General features: G+C 35.4%; 1 protein-coding gene across 15 annotated transcripts in view; it reads right to left on the reverse strand.

The window, feature by feature from the left end:
- The window catches only part of EYA1 (EYA transcriptional coactivator and phosphatase 1), an 81,380-nt gene that overhangs the window by 41,241 nt on the left and 19,027 nt on the right, over positions 1 to 21,112 (reverse strand). For 2 of the 15 annotated variants that reach the window (XM_087890676.1, XM_087890680.1), the window contains 8 exons: positions 20,186 to 20,263; positions 14,738 to 14,807; positions 14,312 to 14,454; positions 10,827 to 10,949; positions 8,181 to 8,263; positions 5,279 to 5,465; positions 2,904 to 3,037; positions 1,989 to 2,072 (listed from right to left, as the gene is read on the reverse strand). In XM_087890676.1, the coding sequence (XP_087746802.1) occupies positions 1,989 to 2,072; positions 2,904 to 3,037; positions 5,279 to 5,465; positions 8,181 to 8,263; positions 10,827 to 10,949; positions 14,312 to 14,454; positions 14,738 to 14,807; positions 20,186 to 20,263 (902 nt within the window). Of the gene's footprint in view, positions 1 to 1,988; positions 2,073 to 2,903; positions 3,041 to 5,278; positions 5,466 to 8,180; positions 8,264 to 10,826; positions 10,965 to 14,311; positions 14,458 to 14,737; positions 14,808 to 20,185; positions 20,264 to 21,112 lie in introns of all 15 variants that reach the window. The other 13 variants (XM_087890674.1, XM_034429963.3, XM_034429958.3 and 10 more) reach the window with 7 other exon arrangements.

Genomic DNA, 21,112 nt, shown 5'->3' on the forward strand with positions numbered 1-21,112 from the left:
AAAAATCTGAAAACATACACTTTTCTTTTAGGACTAATGGATAAATAATTGGAAAAAATATAAGTTAGATTATAGTAACATGTAAGCAATGGTCTAACCATTACTGAAACAGAAGATGGTTTCTACCTTTTAGGATCAATAACAACAGGGGGGAAAAAAACCAGCATTCAAAAAATATGCTGCAAATTAGCACTTGGTAGAAGCAATGAAGGCCTAGGAAAAGATATTCAGATGCCCTGATAGGTCTATATAGGTCAGAATCGTGCAGGCAAATTTTCTCTGTGCCACACTATGGAAATGAAAATTAAACAGAGAGAACCTTTACTTCTGAAATATGATGTTAAAAAAGTTTCCTGAGATAGGCAAAATAAACAACTGGGTCAAAGAACAAATCCATCTAAAGTTCTCACCAGAGGTACAAACAGCTGTCCACAAATTATTATACTTGGACAAATTATGCAAACTAGCCCTCTGAAGAAGGCTTTAATGCTGAGAATCATAAAATCATGGAGCTGGAAGGGACCTTGGAGATCTTCTAGTCCAGCTCTCTGCCCAACGCAGGAGTACTTATTCCATCCTCCTTAACCAGCTTCCAGTCATTGTTTCTTGTCCTGCTCGCAGGTGCTTTGGAGAATAAGTTGACTTGCTTTTCTTTCTGACAGCCATTCTAGTAGAGAATTTAGCCATTTCACCCCTAATCCTTCTCTTTGTTAGGCTAGACATATATAATTAGTAGACATACAGGAGGAGGACAAAACTGAGTGAATTCAGTGGCAATGGCCATAAATGCACTATTAGATTAGATTTTATTAGAAAATCAGTTTAGGGACAGATGGAGAAAATCTAGCTATTTGGTCACTAAAACTTGATGACACATAATCCATCCATCAATGAAATATTTTATCATATCATAACCCTGTATGATATAACCAATTTTCACCAGCCCATTTATTTAATAGCAAGATTTATTTTTCATTATGGTCACATTGTATTAGTACAGTTTGTGATATACTAATCTAAAAAAAAAATAACAGATAATACTGACAGGCAGATATGGAAAGTTCTTTATGTAATTCCCATAGAATATTTTATTTATGTCTAGTATTAAAAATCTGGAACTCAACATTTTTTATCCATATCGTAAATTGGGTTTACTTTGTTTTACAATTCTAACATTACAAATTTCATTTAATAATTTTGTACCTTTTTTCTTTCATCCAGTGGAAAAATGGACATTAAGTGTTTTGTTTATTGTTTTTAATTAATGGGGCCAAATTTATATATATATATTTTAACTGTATTTTAATATTTGTACTTGATGTTTTTACTTGGCTGTTCACCGCCCTGAGTCCTCAGGGAGAAGGGCGGTATACAAATTCAAAATAAAATAAAAAAATAAAATAAAAATTTTTATGTATTTAGAAATATGCTATTTTTTAGAGTGGCAAACATTTTCTCATCCAGAATTCAGTATATTTATACACCAGTAATAAAGAAAGTTCATTTATACACCAGTAATAAAGAAAATACCAAAAGTTTTAAATATTCATAATTTTTTTTATGTCAACATGAGGACAAGTTGCAGCATGGATTCCTAGTGTATTGTTATATAGACACTACAACTAAAATACAAATATCTATTTGTTTGAAAAGCAATATAAGTTTATAAATGACTTTACTTTTACAATTATATGTTAAAAGTTTTCTGAATTCACTATCAGCTCCTGATGACTACACAGAAACATTTGTATTGATTTCTTTACAATATGGATGTTTCCAGGATGCTATTTCTTTTCAGATTTCCAGATGATCTCCAGAATTGACTATTTACTTTCAATGCTTCAGAAGAACTGAAACCCCAATGACAATTATTTTTTTATTTCGCTTTTAGCTTCAATAATTCATCCTATTATCCTATTAAGTTTTTACTTTTTTCTGTAGATTGCTTCTCCATGCACACATATACAAATGTTGTATTTCATACTTACTCTCCCATATCTGTTAGCATACGATCCTGTGAGAAGTGAATGGAAAATGATGATTGTCTCATCCAAATCCCAAATGAAAACTCTCTATAAACATAAAAATATTCACACCAGTCATGTTTTATAGTTGGTAAGTATAGTAGACTTACCTAAAATAATTGTTCTGAAAGTAGTACATATTATAAACTTATCTATCTTTTATTCAATTTCAGACGAATGTCCATACTATAATATAATGTCAACAATGATGACATATTGCAAAATTTCTCAAGATAGAAAATAGATAGTTGATTATTAAAGCAGCCATATCTTTTTCATGTTTATGCCAAGTTTTAAAAATAATTCAGGTACTGTGACATGCTATGCTCATATTCCTCTGCTTTTCAAAATATATCTTCTAAATTATTTTTGAAGTTAACATAGCCTTAGTCCATACATATATCTGTCATAAAATTAGTTCAAGCTAGATATAAATATTTATAGCAATAAGGGTATAGTCAATTAATTGTTGAATATTATAAATTCAAACACAAATTATACAATGGAAACACACAGTCTTAGTTCATTAGTTGTTTGTTGTATCCATAAACACAATCAACTGACTAGAACATTAATTATAACTTAGTTATTTCTTTGGAAAATGTAACATTCAAGGTTTGAACTTGATCAGTCATGAACAAATTATGTAACTTTTATCTTGAGAAAGAAACAATAGGAGTTCAGCTAGAGATGAATAAGTTTGTGGAATAAAACTCACTTGTAAAAATATTGTAAAAATAAAAGTGTTGCTAAGTGTTGTTTCACCTAATTTTTAACAGTTTTCATGAATTCACCTTTGCTTTCCTTACCAACTCTCCTTAATTCTGCTGAAAAGGATGAATCAATATACAAATAAAATAGCTGTTTCGTATCTAGTACCTCAAGGTCTGAGTCAGGTGGTGGTGAAGGATTGTTATTCCTTCTGCCTCGGCCACGTGATTTGCCATCTGAGCTGCGACGCAACCTATCTGCCTCTGAATCTTTAACGGGTGTTGTAGGAATTGTACTGTACTCTGCTGGAAAAGAGAAGAGAAAATTGCTCATATTTTAATTCAATTGTAGCTTACTGAATTTCATTATTTTAAGTAGACTGTACAGATTTGGCCAATACAATCATCTTGTGTTCACTTTTGGGTTAATATTAGCAAACCTGGAAGAGCTCTTTCTAATCTTATCCACAACAATCACTAGATAAAGGAAATTCACTTCTTGTCTATTATCAAATGCTTATTGCTTCAAAAAAATGACTTCCAATTTTTAAGAATTCAAAATATGTCCCATCTAAAGTCAAGAATGCCTAAATTTCAATGATATCAATTAAGTATATCCTGTTTCCCCTAAAATAAGACATCCCCTGATAATAAGCCCAATCGGCCTTTTGAGCGCATGCGCTAAAATAAGCCCTCCCCGAAAATAACCCCTCCCAGAAAATATTTAAATGCATGTGCAGCCGGTCCCCACCATTTCCTCTGGTTAGGCTTAGGGAGACAGAGCTGGAAATGAGGGTAAGATGGCAAGAGGAGCCCGTCCTGCTCCACACGCCTCAAAATAATAAGACAAAAAATAATTTTTGAGAGTTTGTTGGATTTGTTTGTTTTTTTCCTGAAAAAAAATAATGGAGTAGTGTTTTTCAGTAGCCAAAAGACCTGTCCTTTGTACAAAAGAAATTTGGGACAGAATTTGGCTTCAGTACTTATCAAAATAAGCACATGTGTGCCTAATTTTACATTCTTACTCATGGTTTAAGCTCATGATCAATTTTAACTATATTATAGGGTTAATGAAAATAATACGAATTAAGATTCCCATAGAGATTTTCAGGAAGGTCAGGGTTCATAATATGATAGACTTACAATAATAGTTTCAGTTTACCTTTGTATAATTAATTCAATTTCTTCAAGAAATTGAATATATATATTTATTTCCCTTATATTTAGTTAGAATTGTTTCCGAGAAGGCCCATGAGTTCTTTACTATAAGGACCTTCCTCAATCTATTGCATTGACAACTTAAACTCAATCTATATTGAAGTAGCAATATTTTTCTTTGGGAAGAGGAGACAAAAGTCTCTCATGGTTTTATGACAATTTTCAGGCGAATATTAAGAGTGCTTGTTCATTTGGAAGTATTGATATCTAAAGATATAAGCCAATAACAGCTACTTGATAACTTAATAAGAGAAGAATACTAGCTCATGTATTCCAGAATTAAATCAGCTTAGTGTATGAAATTCTTATCTGAATATGCCAACTTTTACTTCTGCAATGTCTCTAATTCTAATCATATATAAGCACATTCAGCACTAAAATCAATGAAATGAATTTTCAAACATTTCCTTCTCCCGTTTGCCAGTTAGAACAAAATTTCTTCAGACAGGTATAACCTGGGTATCTTGTTTAAGTCCTTATCTTAGTATAAGCATAATAAAACTGGGACTAGAGAAACAAGTTGTCCAACACATTGAACTTTCTATAGACAAGCTGTTTTGAGATTGAACCTTAGGTGCCCATTACTATTGGTACTATCTTTGCTTTAGTACATAGAACAAAGAATAATAAGTTTGGATTGGAAGGCATCTTGGAGGACTTTTAGTCCAACCTCCTTGCCATAGCTATTCTACTTCTATTTATAGGTCTTTGTACGGCATTTTGTGGTTTTCTTTAGTTCTTTCTCTTCTCATCTGTTGTCTCCAGGAGAACAAGTAAAAATAATAATCTTTTGATCCTAATTTGTTGGAATTAAATTTACCTTAACAGTTTTATATATTCTAGTTTGAAATTTTGGTTGTGCTTGTAGTTCCCTAAATATAGCAGGCAGAAATGCAATTCTACATCTCCCTCCTATCTACCACCAGGAAAACCTGTACTTAATGTTTTGTGGCCAAATGTTTTGCTTTTCTCAAAAATTTCTTGTTCTGGAACTATTTTTATGAACTTATTCTGAAACAAATCTCACTGAGTTTATTTGCACATACTCACATATAGTATAACCAGCTACAAAACTGCACTCTTAGCCCAGCACCTAAAATAGTTTAGGTTAGGAAATCAGACTCTTTAAATACTATTCCTCATCTTGCAATTTTTATTACTGCAAACTTTGACTATTTTACAAAAACTGTAGAAAATCATGCATCTGAAAATTCATTGCTATACAATTTACCTTCAACCCATCTTTTCGGTACTGGCAAAACAATAACATAAATTTATCTTTATGCATCTGATATGTTTATTGAGGTAATAAAATAGAACAATTACCTGCTGTAGGATCTGTTATAGCTTGATTTGTGATGCCAGTTGGTGGTTCTTGAAGTTGGTAAGTTGCATTGGAAGAAGGAGTTGTGGGGCTGGTGTTGCTGCTTGTCATATAATGTGAGGGATATGGAGAACTATTATAATACTGTGCATACTGACCCTGGCCAAAGGTGGGATAAGATGGATATTCCTATCAGAGGCAAGAGAAAAGCTGAATTACACTTTCCACCAGCATGCAAATTACATTTTATTTACTTCTAATATAAATTCAAATTCTGTATGCACTTTCTGTTACCTTAGTCTTAAATAAATTACTGTTCTAACATTTATTTTTAAAGAACAGGTAGTTATAGAAACTGTTTCTACAAAAATTGAACTAAATTTGGAAAATGAAAGTTATATATTGAATTTTTAAAAAGCTTTAAAATTCTGTTACTAAAATAAAAATAAACCACAAAGTTCTAGTTACTATAATATCAAATTGTCTTTTTCTGAGTGAAGTACAGGTAGTCCTTGACTTACACCAGTTCATTTAGTGACTATTCAAAATTACAACGGCATTGAAAAAAGTGATTTATGACTATTTTTCACATTTATGACTGTTGCAGCATCCCCATGGTCTTGTGATCAAAATTCAGGTACTTGGCAATGGACTCATATTTATGACCGTTATGGTGTCACAGGATCACGTGATCAGCTTTTGCAACCTTCTGACCAGCGAAGTCTATAAACCAGATTCGCTTGACAGCCGTGTTCCTAATTTAACAACTTCGGTGATTCACTTAACAAATATCATAAGAAAGGTTGTAAAATGGGCCAAAACTCACTTAACAACTATCTCACTCAGCAAAAGAAATTTGGGGCTCAATTGAGATCATAAGTTGAAGACTACCTGTATTTGCTTTGTAATCTTTTTAAAATGGTAGCTCTGGCACCCTTTGATGATGGAAGGTGATAGAAGGAGCTATTCCATTAGCACACTGAAATATCATTTTTTCCTTTTTCCTGTTCCTTTTTCTTTATGTAGCTGATCATTTTGTAAGAACTATTACTACATTGATAAAGGAGAATATTTATAGCTCAGGGTTGAAATGAGAGGTACTTGTTGCTCCCAGAACTTGGTTATACTCACTGATGATGCTACCTAGTTTTGGTAATGAAACGTCTGCAAGAAAAAAAACCAAGCTCAGAGAACACTGAGGACCCTCACTCCTACTCAGTGGTGGGCTTCTACCGGTTCGCCCCAGTTCGTGCGAATCGGTAGTGGCGGCGGGAGGCTCCACCCACCCACCTGGATGTCATCATGGACTACTCCTCGCATGCGCAGGAGGTATTGAGCAGGCATGCTTACAGTTCCAAACTGGTAGCAAAGGTAAGCTGAATCCACTACTGCTCCTACTAGTACAGTTCTATGCATAGAATGATTTATACATTCTCAGATATGTGTCAAACTAAAAGGAAATACATAATAGTGTCAAAGATAATTGAGGAAAAGGAATAATGATTGCTGTAAGAATGTTAACATAGTAAGTTTTCAAATAAAACTGGTATAAATGAGGAAATTTTAATTTATGCTCATGATTTCTTTTTGAGTGGTAGTACAACTTTTTAACATGTATGTGAAGACTGCATCCATTACATGTTATTGGAAGAATATTTTACTGCATCCTTGTGAAAAGAAAATATAACAAAAATAAATACAAAAACATACATAATATTTAGTTACAGTAAGTGTGCTTTGGAAGATGTATTTTAATTATGAGTACTAGAAGTTACAGTGAGCATCTGGGAAATTCAATTAGGTTTTATGTTGGGCATGAAATGGGTAGACTATATATTTATTGTTTAAGTACATCATTCAAAAATGTACAAAGATGAGAAATAAGATTTATTGTACATTTAATTATGGAATGATCTGAATGAACATATGAGCTGAAAGTTGATTGCCAAAAGCAGTAATGTGGTATATAATAAAAATAAAGGAAATGTAAGAATATATAAAATGGTTCAATGTCAAATAAAAAGTAAGTATGATGGCCTCTTGGTGGTTTATATTTGGCTAAATCTATAAGGTCTTGTAGCAACGTTAGAAGTGTGGATTAAATACATAAGTGAATGATTCATGTGAAGAAAATACACTGACATGGTTTGATCACAGAGAAACTAGATAAAGGTCAAATCAAAATGGCAAGCAAGAGTAAGTGGGTCAAGAAAAAGTTGTAGTTACTGATATTGATGTGATCTTTAAAGAGACAGGTGAACTTTTAAAGAACAAATGGCAATTTAGGAAGTAGGATAAGCTCACAGTAGAAGCAAATATATTTTGTAAGATATTAATATATAGAGAAGTATATCAAGTGATGTTGTGTGTGTTACATTTAGCTGTATTTCATTTTAATTAGTGCTTGCCTTTAATTTTTTTTTGGCTTATTATTTCTTGCTCTTTAGTATTCTTTGCATGAGTATGTATGTGTAAGAAAAAGATTAGGGGTGTAAAGACTAAAAATATTCAGAAATGGTTCAGAGCTCATCAAACCATGCCATTTCTCTGGCATTAATTAAAACAACCCAACTACTTCAACTGCTCATTAAAATTAAGGCAACTCATAATGTAAAACATTTTCTTTATGATTTGTCTAAAAAAAGTTGAGCTATTTCATTGAATGGCATGGAGACGCTATGCTCATGTTTGCAAGCCACCCAAAACACTTTTTCAATTAATTTCCACAATTCTACCAAGTGTTTTTCTGCTTTTGTCTTTCCATTGCATATTCTTTTTCTGCCATGTATTTAAGATAATAAATAATGGACAGGAAGTCAATGTTCATTCTTACAGTAAAGGTACACTGATACTTCAATAAAAAGCGAGAAAAATGTTTCAAATAACCCCACCTCTCATATTTACCTGCTGCGAACCATTGAATCCAGTAGAATTTGTAAGTGAATTATTTCCAGCATATATTCCAGATGATGTTGTGAAACTGCTTCCTGAAACAAAACATTAAAGAGAAAGTATCTAAATCTTTAGTATAACTACATTCAGTCAGACTAAAACATGCCTAGCAGGGATCTAAAACATATTTTGAATTTGAAATGTTCTGTTTCAAGACTGAAGAACAATCTTAAGATCAACATGGTTGTTTCAATCTTAATGGAAGTGTTGCAGTGCTGTTTTGACAATTCCATTTTGTGCTCAACATATTAGCCCCATTTGAACTAAAAACAAAAAAACAAAAACAACAGTTGCAAATCAGAACCAGAGTTGTTCAAAGTTCAAAACAGTAAGGTGAGAACAATCTGTTTTGAACTCAAGATTAAAAAAAATATGTTTATAATTCTTTGAATTCAAAATATAGTGCAAATCTCTAATATTTAGTTCCACATTCTGTTCTCATAGTGGCTAACTGGGGACATTCACTAACAGGACATAAACTATGTTAAAATTAATTTCTGTTGATCCTGGAAGAAACTAGGTCATCAGAGTTTTCATTTTAAGCAGTTTAATATCATTACATATACCTTCTTGCTATAGAAAGAAAAAGTTTTAGCTAAAGGCAAACCTGTGTCATGTCTAATGGTAGCACAGATAATTATAAATTATTTTAGTGTTATTCACTATATAGCCTTGGGCAGCACTTTTCTCTTTCTTGAGAAATTACTGTTTCTCCTGATACACAAAGTATTATTACATGGCATTTCAAGTAGAAAGGCCACTGACTAAAAGGGTCTGGATACTGCAATTCACTGTCAATTTCGTTTCCCAAATAGACAGATGGCCTTCTTGTTTTAATGTTTTTATCTACAAAGCTGTACTTCCTTTTATGCCTAAAAGCTAATTTGAACATATGGATACTTAGAAGGAAAACATGTGAAGGATGGATTTTTTTAAAAAAGCAATAAAGAAAAAAATCTGTAATTGATAGAAATATTGTTATATACAGAAAAGCTGAAGTAAATAACCCTTTAATTGTTTTACACATTTGATAATTTTTTCAAATGGGATTATGAAAAAGAAGAAAAACTCATTCTGTTGGAGCAATGTATATTTTTGACATAGTTTTATAACTATTTTTAAAGCAAACTGAATTTATACACAAAAATGAAAAGAAAGAGATATGCTAAATAGGGTGACACTGATCTATAATTCTCTATGCCTCATATAAATACTTTTCTCTTCTCCTAACTTGTAATCATTCTGAATAGGCATTATAAGACTTGTAATACGTAAAGCTGTGAATAATCAGTGAGTCTTGTGATGGGTTTTATGATGGGTCTTATGATAAAGAGATTATCTCAGGTCAGAGTCATTAGGAGGTGAACTGCTGGTGGTGGATTGTGTGAGTTGGTTGAGGGTCAGTGTTGACTCTAGTTGGCTGTGTGATTGATTTGGATTTTGAGGGGTTCATAGGCTGGTTGTAAGTCAATGTGTCTATTGCTAGGATTGCTTATGGAGTGCCAGGCTTCAATGAACTCACGAATGTGGCAGATGGTAGTGTGACCGATGATTTGCTCCAATTGAATTGGTGCTGTTTGGTGTCAGTGTGGGTAGAAATTAAGTATTTGGGATCGTGGTGTTTGACTGCCAGCATGTGTTCGTGGATCCTGGTTTTTAATTGATGTGATGTTTGTCCCACATACAGATATTCACAACTATTATGTATGTAAGTGCTGAACCTGACCCACTTAAAATTTAGATATTGTTTCTTTTTATTCCTTTTCATTTCTCATTTCAAGAATACACTTTTTTAAAAATACTGGCATAAAAATACAGGTTATTAGAAAAAAGGTACACTATTGAAGACACATTTAATATGCAATTGGTAATATCTTATACTTTAAAAAATTGCAAAGCTGTATTCCGACATTAACTAAATTGTACCAACAAGTTAATTTGAGAGATTATTTTAAATTTTCAGAAACAACCCCCCTCCCATACTTATGGATACAACTCTCCCAACTTATATTTATATTTTTGACATTCTTTCCACACTACCGTATTTTATTATGATGAAGATTCAGACTTTAAGAAATGGAATTCTAATAGTAGTAACAATTTTGAACATGTTGATATTGCAAAATCATTAAAACTGGTGGCTTGAATGAAAAAATGCTTATTCACAAACTGTATTCAGATGTTCAGACACAAGAACAATTAACCTGCAGTAAGTCCTGTCCCATCTAACTACAATTTATATGAATATGTACAGATAGTGTAGCAGTCAAACACGTATAAAAATGTTTATATTTTGATTTCCGGACAATAAAAAAAACTTGTACTGTTACTGTTTCAGCTCAGATGGAGGCTAGAATATTTATAATCCAATATACATTCATGGTATTTTCATTGTAAATATCTATGTTGTATTCATGTAATAATTTATGTTGGCATATTCAGGACTTCTGTGGAATGACCTTATTTCTCAATACCTAAATACAAAATATTTAAATTGTATAACTGTCACCAACTGGTTCACTGAATGAATTAAAGTTTGAATTTAATAAATCAAAATAATATGCTATAACCAAATGAATTATAATCATTTATACAGACCTTGCATCTGGTAACTGTATGGAGCCTGTCCTGGTTGAGGAGTGCTAAAGCTTGCACTGTAGCTCAGAAAGCCTGTTTGACCAGGTGTCTGTGTTTGTGTCAATCCACCTTCTGTCTTGATGCCTGCCCACAATGCACCTAAATCAGTTAGTGATAGCAAAGCTATTTGTTCATTTTCAACACTTAGAGGGCATTAATATATCACACAATGATCCATGCATTGAACTGCAAAGGCATACTAAACCACAATTCATTATCTATTTCATTGAATGTAATCATTATAATTTAAATACTTAATCTAGAGTAAATTAATACAATCAATCTAGGATTTGTTGATCAACAAATCCTAGATTATATTATGTACAGTGCAATTGTATGAATGTCTACTAAGAAGCAACTTCAATTGAGTTCAGTGGGGCTTCAACATTTTTTTATGTTGAAAAATGAATTTCAACATAGAATATTACATTTATGTCCTTTAGAATTTGGTGAGTTTAACTGTTGAGTAAATAGAAAATAAGGGCCTTGTAAATGCAAATCTTGCTCCAAAATTTCTCTATAGAGAGAGAAACATAATGGACAGCATGAAGAAGCAATAATAAAGCATCATTTTAGTTTGAAGACATGAAGTATCTGATAAACTTTTAATTTTTTTTCATTTCAACAAATACGAAGTCATTAATATATTTTTTCTGGGTGCTTCCTATTAAATACTTTATGACTAGAAACTGATAAATACCAAGTAGTAGTAAAAAAGAAGGAAGGTGGAAGATATGTGGTTCTAAACTACTCATAAAAAGGAATTTATCTTGAATTAAAATTGATTCAATATCATAAATATAAGAATTATCCATTTTTGCCCTACTAAAAGAAATAAATTCAATATTTTGATTTAGTCTATGAACTTCGATAAAGTCTATGAACTTTAATATGATTAACATATTAAACATATGATTAATTAAACCATGTTTATATTTATCAGTTGCTAGGACCAATATATACACAATGTTTAAGTTTTCTGTAGTTAGTACTGTTTACAACCCCAAATTATGACAAAAGAGCCATTTAAAAGGAGAAAATTATCTTTTTTAGCACAGATTGTATTTAAGAATACATGTCCATTGAGGCTGTGCCAGGAATCCACAATAATTGGGATTATATGCTTCAAAACCATTCCTGCTGTTCATTAAAGCAACTCATGTTTTCTAACTTTACAGTCCTTTCTTCAGATTCTTTAGGAATAGATTAAAATAGGTATAAATCAAATAGGGTTTAAATACTTACTAAAAATAAAATTCATATCATTACCCAAAAATGTTCAGCCTTATTAAATTAACAAAATTCTTTGCAAATATAGAGATGCAATCTAGAAACGTTTTTCTTCAGCATAACAATATGAACTGACTTTTTTTTTAAAAAAATATCCCATTTATACAGAGTCAGAGAAAGTTAAGATGTTAGATTACCAAACAACTAGCCATAAGATTTGGCTATTTTTTCCAACTTTAAGGACTGCACGAAAAATCTGTACTAGAAAGTAGTTATCTTTGACACTTCCTGGAAATGCTACATGAAAGCCTTGTACACGACTTTCACTTTGTGGTTGGTTTCCATAACACAAGTCATTTTATTGCATTGAAAAAACAATCTATTTGGAGTAAATAAATATAATGACTTGACATACAGAGGAAACTCATCAAGTGGATCATGCCAATATTGTTTCAAGCTATACATGAAGTATTTTTGTGTTATGAATAAACTTGAAAGGTAAGACCTTCTTCGGTGCTAATCATCTTCTCCTTGAGGTTTATTGAAAAAGGAAAGCAGACATTATAGAAATATTATATACAGCTTTGGTGTAAATTTTTATTTGATCCTATTATTCTGCGGGATACCTTTATTTCAAACGATTTTCCTATTATTTTACTCTCTTTAGAGGAAAAATATAAATGATGTTACTAGAATTTTGGTAATGATAGTAATGAGAATTATGAGGATCTACACATGCATATTGAACCCTAATACAAATAAAATAAAGTTCCATTAAAAATGTTGAAGCTAGGATATAATGGAAAAAAAACCTGTGGAAACATCATAGACCAGAATGTTATACACTTCAATCATCTCTACTACCTTTTCCCATTTAACACCACTATATTGCATAATGGGGGAATGGAAAAGAGTCCATTCAAAAATGCACCACACTAAGTAAGCTGATATCTATGTAATGTAAGATTTAAGAGTGGTTGCTATTAACTCTGTGATATTTCTAATATTTTAAAGGGCCTTTCTGCTCATCTAAGCCTTTTAGCCTCTAAAATTTATGCTTTTACATATGGGCATAAGAGCTTACTGTTTTTTTGCTATTTTGTGTTAATTTAATTTTATGTTTGAATCTAATCTTTTAAAACATTTTTACCTAGAGTCATAAGTAAAATTTATATATTGAAAACTGATCAAATGACTAAATAAGAAAATTATCTATGGATTTACACTCATCTTATTTTGTATTCAAATATGTATATTTAAAAAACCCGTTTTATTCATTTGACTATTGTACTATATACAATTTGTTTTCATCCAGAGGTAATATAATATCTATCATAGAACCATTGGCGATATTTATTATCCAAGGTACTTTACATGATTCAGCTGTCTTTCAATGTATTTAGGTTATAGATCAATTCCAATTAATTGAGATGGATAATGATGCTTAAATAAAACTGTTAAAGCCTTTGCCACCATTGGAAGCCAGTTGCAAAAAAAGTTTGCAGTTCAAGATTAACTAGGAAAAATCTGCTTTGCATTTATTACATTTTAAAATCTCAAAATCTTTCTATCATTTTAAAAAAGAAATCTGAATTTTAGTAAGCTATTTAGAAAAGAGGTAGCAACTTGATCCAGGATTTCACTTTGTACTTCTATTATTGCATATTATTGATGTTCTTACACTGAAGGTGGCTTTTGTTCACCATTTAGCACAGCCTTGGCTATAGCAGATTATAAATTCACAACTAAACAAATAGAATTGGGGCTGTATAAATCTTTCAGATGTACAAATACCTCTTTTTAAAATGTTAAAACAGTTGCATCTTTTGACAGGTTTGCACAACTGGGCTGTCATATGTTCCCTATCTCTATGTATGCCAAAAGAACTGGAATCAACTTTTTAGAAAAAGATGCAGCTGCTTTAACAATTCAAAAATGCCTGCATGTGCACCTGTTTCTTCCAAACCACTTCTTTTGAATGATGTATACCGCTCTATTTAGCACCAACACTTGATTCAATGTACAGGTTTCAAATACTCAAGCCTAACTAAAATCTTTTTAAAACTGTAAAATCTTTACAGTTATTTTTTTTTTAATGTCAAGTTCTTTTTGCACTTTTAAAACAGTATTTGCAAATTCTGTTAGCTGCTTAAATAATGTTTTTGCTTATCCCTCTGTAACAGGGAAACCTGTTGCCATTTTCCACTTTCACTCACCATATGATGGGATTCCATAGTGTTGCCCAGGCTGTGGATATGTTGAATAAGCAGAAGCTTGTTGCATTCCGGTGGTAAACTGTGTCTGCCCATATGCAGCCATAGTTTGCGAAGAAGGGGTAGGGAGAATATGTGGGTATGGTCTGCTGTTACATGCAAAATGATAGAAAATAGGGAAAAAATGCATTAAAACAATAGAATGACATATTGGTAAAAGTGCATGGCACAATCTAAACATTTTAGTGATATGCAAGTACATTAATATAGTTCTATAGCTAAAGATTTATTTTATTATTTTGAAGTTCATTCTTTTGCAACAGGAAACTGATTTTAACTACAATTTAACAGGTGAAGTCAATAACAGTGATAAAAAGCTGGGTATAACTTTTCTTCTTCTTTTTTCTCTTTAAAGTAAAGATATCTTACTTGGAAGGATATATCTGAGGTGGGGAAAACGGGTGAGTTTGTCTTGGGCTGAAGCCACTGCTCCCAATTGCTATAGGGAAGGGGAGAAAAAGCACATGGAAGTGTAAGCACATACACAGAACATATCTAATCTAAATATTATTTTTGTTAGGAAACTTTAGACATTTAACAATGTTTATTAAACTATTGTCAAGTAATAATTTATTAAAGTCAGACTAGCACGATGACTCCCTGTATTTTAATTACAAATTACATTTTTTCAATTGCTCCTAAGGGATCATTCATAACTTTTACTTCCTGTCATACTTGGCTCTATTTAATTATATTTGAAGTTACTTTTTTTCTTTCAACTTCCCCTCTTCCTTAATACTCTACATTTTATATGAGTAAATCTGTCTTTCTCTTTCTTCCTCACACACTAAAAACCTATATTAAACACTTATTCATGTAAAATAAATGATATCTTTAAAATCTTGACTTCAACAAATTTATACAACTCAGGATGTTCTTTATATCACTGCAGATTTTTAATCCATTACTATCTAAACCAAAGCTGAGGAATATTTTTCACCTAAGGGCCATGTTTGTTGTGTTTAATCTTCTTCAGATGGATCATAGAACTCATCAGTCAGGGTTCCCATTCAAAGCACAAATGACTAGGTTCAAATTACTTTATTTTAGGCGCAATATATGAGACTCAGTTCTCCTAGCAAGTCTGTAATGCTGTGAAAGGATAGAGAAGAAGATGACAACCAGCAGCAGGATAGGTGCAATCGATTATACGAGCAATGAGCGCACCTCTGGAAAACCTGAAGGGTTAGGCTGGAGACACATCATCCTGGTGAAATACATCCATCTATGTATTTACTGACACCAGCTTGACAGCACATTTTCTTTGAATCACAAATTGGCAGCAGTGGTTTTTATATAAATAGATTGGCACACAGTGCAGAAATTCTTATAGAGGAGTGGACAGCAACAAAATAATACAATTTTTAAACAGAGCAAATTCAGTTATGAATATAGCAGTATTTCAGTTTCCTATATCTTCTACCTAGCTTTTGAGATAGCAAGAAATGGATGAATTAATTTCCCAAGCAGGATCTCTATTCATACTTTGCTGATTTGCTACTGAAGAACTAAGGGCGTTTCTATCAAAACGCTGAGTGGGAGGGGCAGATATGGTGGGAGCAGGGGGCCATATCATGTGGTGGGGGTGCGCACTCACTATCTTCGAGCAGTGGCATGCCCCGGTCCCCAAAGCTCTTCCCGTTCCCCAGGTTGCACAGACTCTCAGGGCCCGAGCCTTCGGCTGTTGTTGTGCAATGCCAGGTCCATGGTAAATAAAGCCCCCCTCATTTGCAATCTTATTCAGGAGGGGGGAGCGGAACTGGCAGGTATTACGGAGACCTGGTTGGGCCAGGAGGGGGGACTCCCCTTGTGGATATATGCCCACCAGGCTTCCGCGCATTCCATCAGCCGAGAGCTCAGGGTAGGGGCGGGGGGGTGGCGGTTATTATAAAGGAAGGTCTTGATCTGAGGGAGACCACTGTACCGCAGATAACCGGATGTGAGTCCCTTTTTGTGAAGTGGGGTTGTGGGGTGCAGATGGGCCTGTTGATCACGTACCTAGCTCCCTGCCAAGTGGCAATGGCCCTGCCCGAGCTGCTCAACGTCAAAGCCCGGGTGGAGGTCGATACCCCCAGGCTTTTGGTCATGGGGGATTTTAATCTGCCATCCATCGGTGAAACATCTGAGGTGGCTCGGGAGTTCATGGCTTCCATGATGGCCATGGACCTGACTCAGTTAATTCATGGCCTTACTCACATGGGCGGGCACATTCTGGACTTAGTTTTTGTCTCTGGTCAGTGGTCGAGTGGTCTTGATACAGGGGATATAGTCATTGAACCCTTGTCATGGTCTGACCACTCTCTCCTTCGACTTGACTTTCTAACCGCGACACCCCGCCGCAGGGAGGCGGAACCGATTAGGTGGTTCCGCCCCAGGCGCCTGATAGATCCTGACAGGTTCCAGATGGAGCTTGGGCTATTTCCTGAGACTCTGGCTCATGACTCGGCTGAAGATTTGGTGGCCGCCTGGGATAGTGCGGCCGCTGGGGCTTTGGACCGCATCGTGCCTTTGCGGCCTCTGACCAGGCACTGAACTCACCTAGCTCCTTGGTTCTCCGAGGAGCTGAGGGAGATGAAGCACCGGAAAAGACACCTGGAGAGCGGTTGGAGGACCAGCCGTTCCGAATCTGACTGAACACTGGTGAGGTCTCATATTAAGACCTACCTAGTGGTGTTAAAAATGGCAAAATCTAGCTATTTTTCCACTCATCGCGTCAGCAGATAACTGCCCAACCGCCCTGTATAGGGTGATCTGCTCCTTTCTCCATCTGGGAGCGCGGGATGATCCCTTGCAGGATTGAGCTGAGGATTTTGTGTAGTATCTGCATGATAAAATCGCTCAGATTCGGGAAGGCTTGGCCTCTGATTGGGTAAATTCAGACGGGATGATTGAGGCAGGTCTTGAGAGTGTTATGTGGGAGGAGTTTGATCCTGTGGCTCCTAAGGACGTGGACAGGATTCTTGGATGGCTGAATGCGACACGTTTATTGGACCCGTGTCCCTCCTGGTTGGTGCTGGCTTCCCGGGAGGTTACACGAGGCTGGCTCCAGAGGATTATTAACGCTTCTTTGAGTGAGGGTGTCTTGCCGGCCGCCTTGAAAGAAGTGGTGTTGAGGCCCCTCCTCAAGAAGCCCTCTCTGGATCCGTCTGTTTTGGCTAACTATCGTCCAGTCTCCAACCTTGGTTTTGTTGCGAAGGTTGTTGACAGTGTGGTGGCGCGGCAGCTTCCGCAGTACCTGGATGAAGCTGTCTATCTAGATCTGCTCCAGTCCGGCTTCAGGCCTGGGCACAGCACGGAAACAGCATTGGTCGCGTTGGTGGATGATCTCTGGAGGGCTCGGGGTAGGGATTGCTCTTCTATCCTGGTCCTGTTAGATCTCTCAGAGGCTTTTGATACCATCGACCATGGTATCATGTTGCGCCGGTTGGAGGGGTTGTGGGTGGGGGGCACCGTTTTGCGGTGGTTCTCCTCCTATCTCTCTGACCGGTCGCAATCTGTGTTGGCAGGGGGGCAGCGGTCGACCCCGAGGCGCCTTGTTTGTGGGGTGCCGCAGGGGTCGGTCCTCTCACCCTTCCTGTTCAACATTTATGTGAAGCCGCTAGTTGAGATCATCCGTGGCTTTGGGGTGGAATTCCATCAGTACGCTGATGACACTCAGCTGTACATCTCCACCCCAGGCCACCCCAATGATGCCCTTGAAGTGATGTCCTGGTGCCTGGAGGCTGTGCGGGTCTGGATGGGGAGAAACAGGCTCCGACTCAACCCTTCTAAAACTGAGTGGCTGTGGTTTCTGGCGTCCCGATATAGCCAGCTGGTGCCATCGCTGGTTATTGGGGCCGAGTCATTGGTCCCCACGGAGAGGGCTCACAACTTGGGCATCCTCCTGGACGCACGGCTGTCTTTAGAAGAGCATATGACGGCTGTGGCCAGGGGGGCTTTTTACCATGTTCACCTGATATACCAGTTGCGTCCCTTTCTGGATCGGGACTCCTTACGCACGGTCATTCAAGCACTCATCACTTCCCGCCTGGACTACTGCAATGCTCTCTACATGGGGCTTTCCTTGAGGTGCACCCGGAAGCTCCAACTGGTCCAGAATGCGGCCACGTGGGGGATTATGGGAGCGGCGGGGCGCTCTCATGTGACATCCCTCCTGCGCGAGCTGCACTGGCTTCCAGTGGTCTTCCGGATGCGCTTCAAGGTGTTGGTGACTACCTTTAAAGCGTTCCATGGCTTAGGGCCTGGGTATCTACGAGACCGCCTTCTGCCACCAATAGCCTCCCACCGGCCAGTATGCTCGCACAGAGAGGGGCTCCTCAGGGTGCCGTCGGCCAGACAATGTCAGCTGGTGACCCCCGGGGGGAGAGCCTTCTCTGTGGCGGCACACGCCCTCTGGAACGACCTACCCCCAGAGATACGTATGATCCCGGACCTCCGGACTTTTCGTCGGGCCCTTAAAACTCACTTATTTCATCTAGCCAGGCTGGTTTGATCCCATCTTTTGGTTTTAATTCGTAATTGATTTTATTGGGGTGTTTTTAAATTGTGGGCCGAAATTATTTAATATCTTTTTAAATTGTTTTAAATTTTGTTTTATCTTGGCTGTTCATCGCTATGCTTTGTTTTATCTTGGCTGTTCATCGCCCTGAGTCCTGCTGAGAAGGGCGGTATAAAAATAAAATAAAATAAAATAAATAAATAATGAATTAGAAGCCTAGCTAACAGTATTTGAGGTTTTCCACTTGTATTGCACACTATTTGAATTAGACTGGCAGGTGATTACTTCACAATTTCTGTCATGGAAGATTCAGAGTTAAGCTGGATCAGATAAAACCTTTTTCTATTCCAGTCTTCTGATCCTACTGTACTATGGATAAATAAATGCTTATGAGAAGTTCCTAAGTGAGATAAAGAAATGATTCCATCTTATCTCACCAGCAACTGACATTAAAAAAAACATAACCCTTTTACTAGACCTAATCTATATTAAAAATAATGGTCATTAATATATTTATTTCTATAAATTTGTCTAATAACTGTTTAGGGCTGTCCATGTTGGTGAAACGTATTACATTTTCTAGAATTAGATTCCAGAGTTTAGCTATATACTTCATTATGTAAAAACAAATCCTGTTATTTGTTCTGAAAATATTATGAGAAAGGGTGGGAGATTCTTTTCATACTATACACAATGCATGTCCTACATGTCTTTCTTGTACTTTCCTTGCATCTAATTCTATTCTGCAACTTTTCTGGTTCTGTGTTAATCTTTTTCAATAGCCATGGTTAGTGTATCAGTATGATTTAAAACTATTACAAAACTGGCAGATTTGAATGTTATTCTTTTCCTAATGATCTTGCAGTAATAAATCTGTTATTATAGCAGTCACCCCATGGAATATTTGCAACCTCCAAACTGTATTCCTTGCCAATTACTATAGATCCCAAGAAAGAAATATATATTACACACACACACACAGATGGATAGACACATATACACAGAGAGAGAGAGAGAAGCTAGAATTCAGTATTGCAGGCTAACTCTGCCCATAGCCTGGAGTTTGATCCTAGTTGATTTAGTCTTCCATCCTTCGAGGTTGGTAAAATGAGGACCCAGATTGTTGGGGGCAATATGTTAATTCTAAACTGCTCAGAAATGCTGTAATGCACTATGGAATGGTATATAAGTTTAAATGCTATTGCTATTGCTATATAATCTTCTCCCATGGAAACAAGTTGTTAAGTAAGTATTAAAAGCATTATTTTTTTATTTATAACGCAGACATTTAAATACAGTGAAAATATTTTATTTTTTACCTGATCCTGAGAAATTCTCTAAAGACCCGTCTGTTGTAGTAGTAGCAATTTCACTGCTGCTCATTGGCTCTGTTTTAACTAAAAAAAAAGAAACCACAAATAACATGTGTTCTATATACCCTATTATTTGTGCACAAACCCATGCATACATGCAAAACACGTATATACTGTAAGCATCCAGTAGGATAACATACAAAAATGCAACACATCACAAATCTCAACAAGTGCATTTATAGAATACAATTCCAGAAGTGCTTAAATTAAAAATGAGTAAATAATTCATTAATAATCAGTTAAATGATATATTATTTTTCTAGAGAAATATCAAAAGTGATGAACATAAAAGAAAGTCAATATTCTCACATCTGAACAATATTAATAAATCCATCCAATTGTATAATTTTATTTTTCATCCTTTTAATCTCTTTGCCATGTTTTACCATATTGAACATGTATTACATTGTAATTAGAAACCGGACTGCTTTAATTCTTTATATGCTGCAGACTTCTTATATGCTCCCCTTGCTGAATACAAGCAATTTCAAACCATTTGTCTATTCAATATTATCTACACTTATCAACAGGTGCTTTTAAGGATTTCAGACAAGACTCTTCCCTATTCTATGAGGTGATAGCATGAGTTAAAGAAGGGACCTTGGACGATTAGAAGACCTCCAAAGTCCCTTCCAACTGCTATTCTATTCTATTCTATTCTATTCTATTCTATTCTATTCTATTCTATTCTATTCTATTCTATTCTATTCTATTCTATTCTATTCTATTCTTCATATGGTATAATTTTACTAAAGAACATCTGTATACTGGTGGAAAAGTCTGGCAGGCATCTGGGCTTCCCTCAGCATCCTAGGCAGTACCCATCACTTTCCATATCTGCTGGGATAATAAAGTGCTCCAAATGGGAAAAGC

This window comes from Pantherophis guttatus, chromosome 3, assembly GCF_059756535.1.
Source record: "Pantherophis guttatus breed Tessera chromosome 3, ASM5975653v1, whole genome shotgun sequence".
Taxonomy (NCBI): domain Eukaryota; kingdom Metazoa; phylum Chordata; class Lepidosauria; order Squamata; family Colubridae; genus Pantherophis; species Pantherophis guttatus.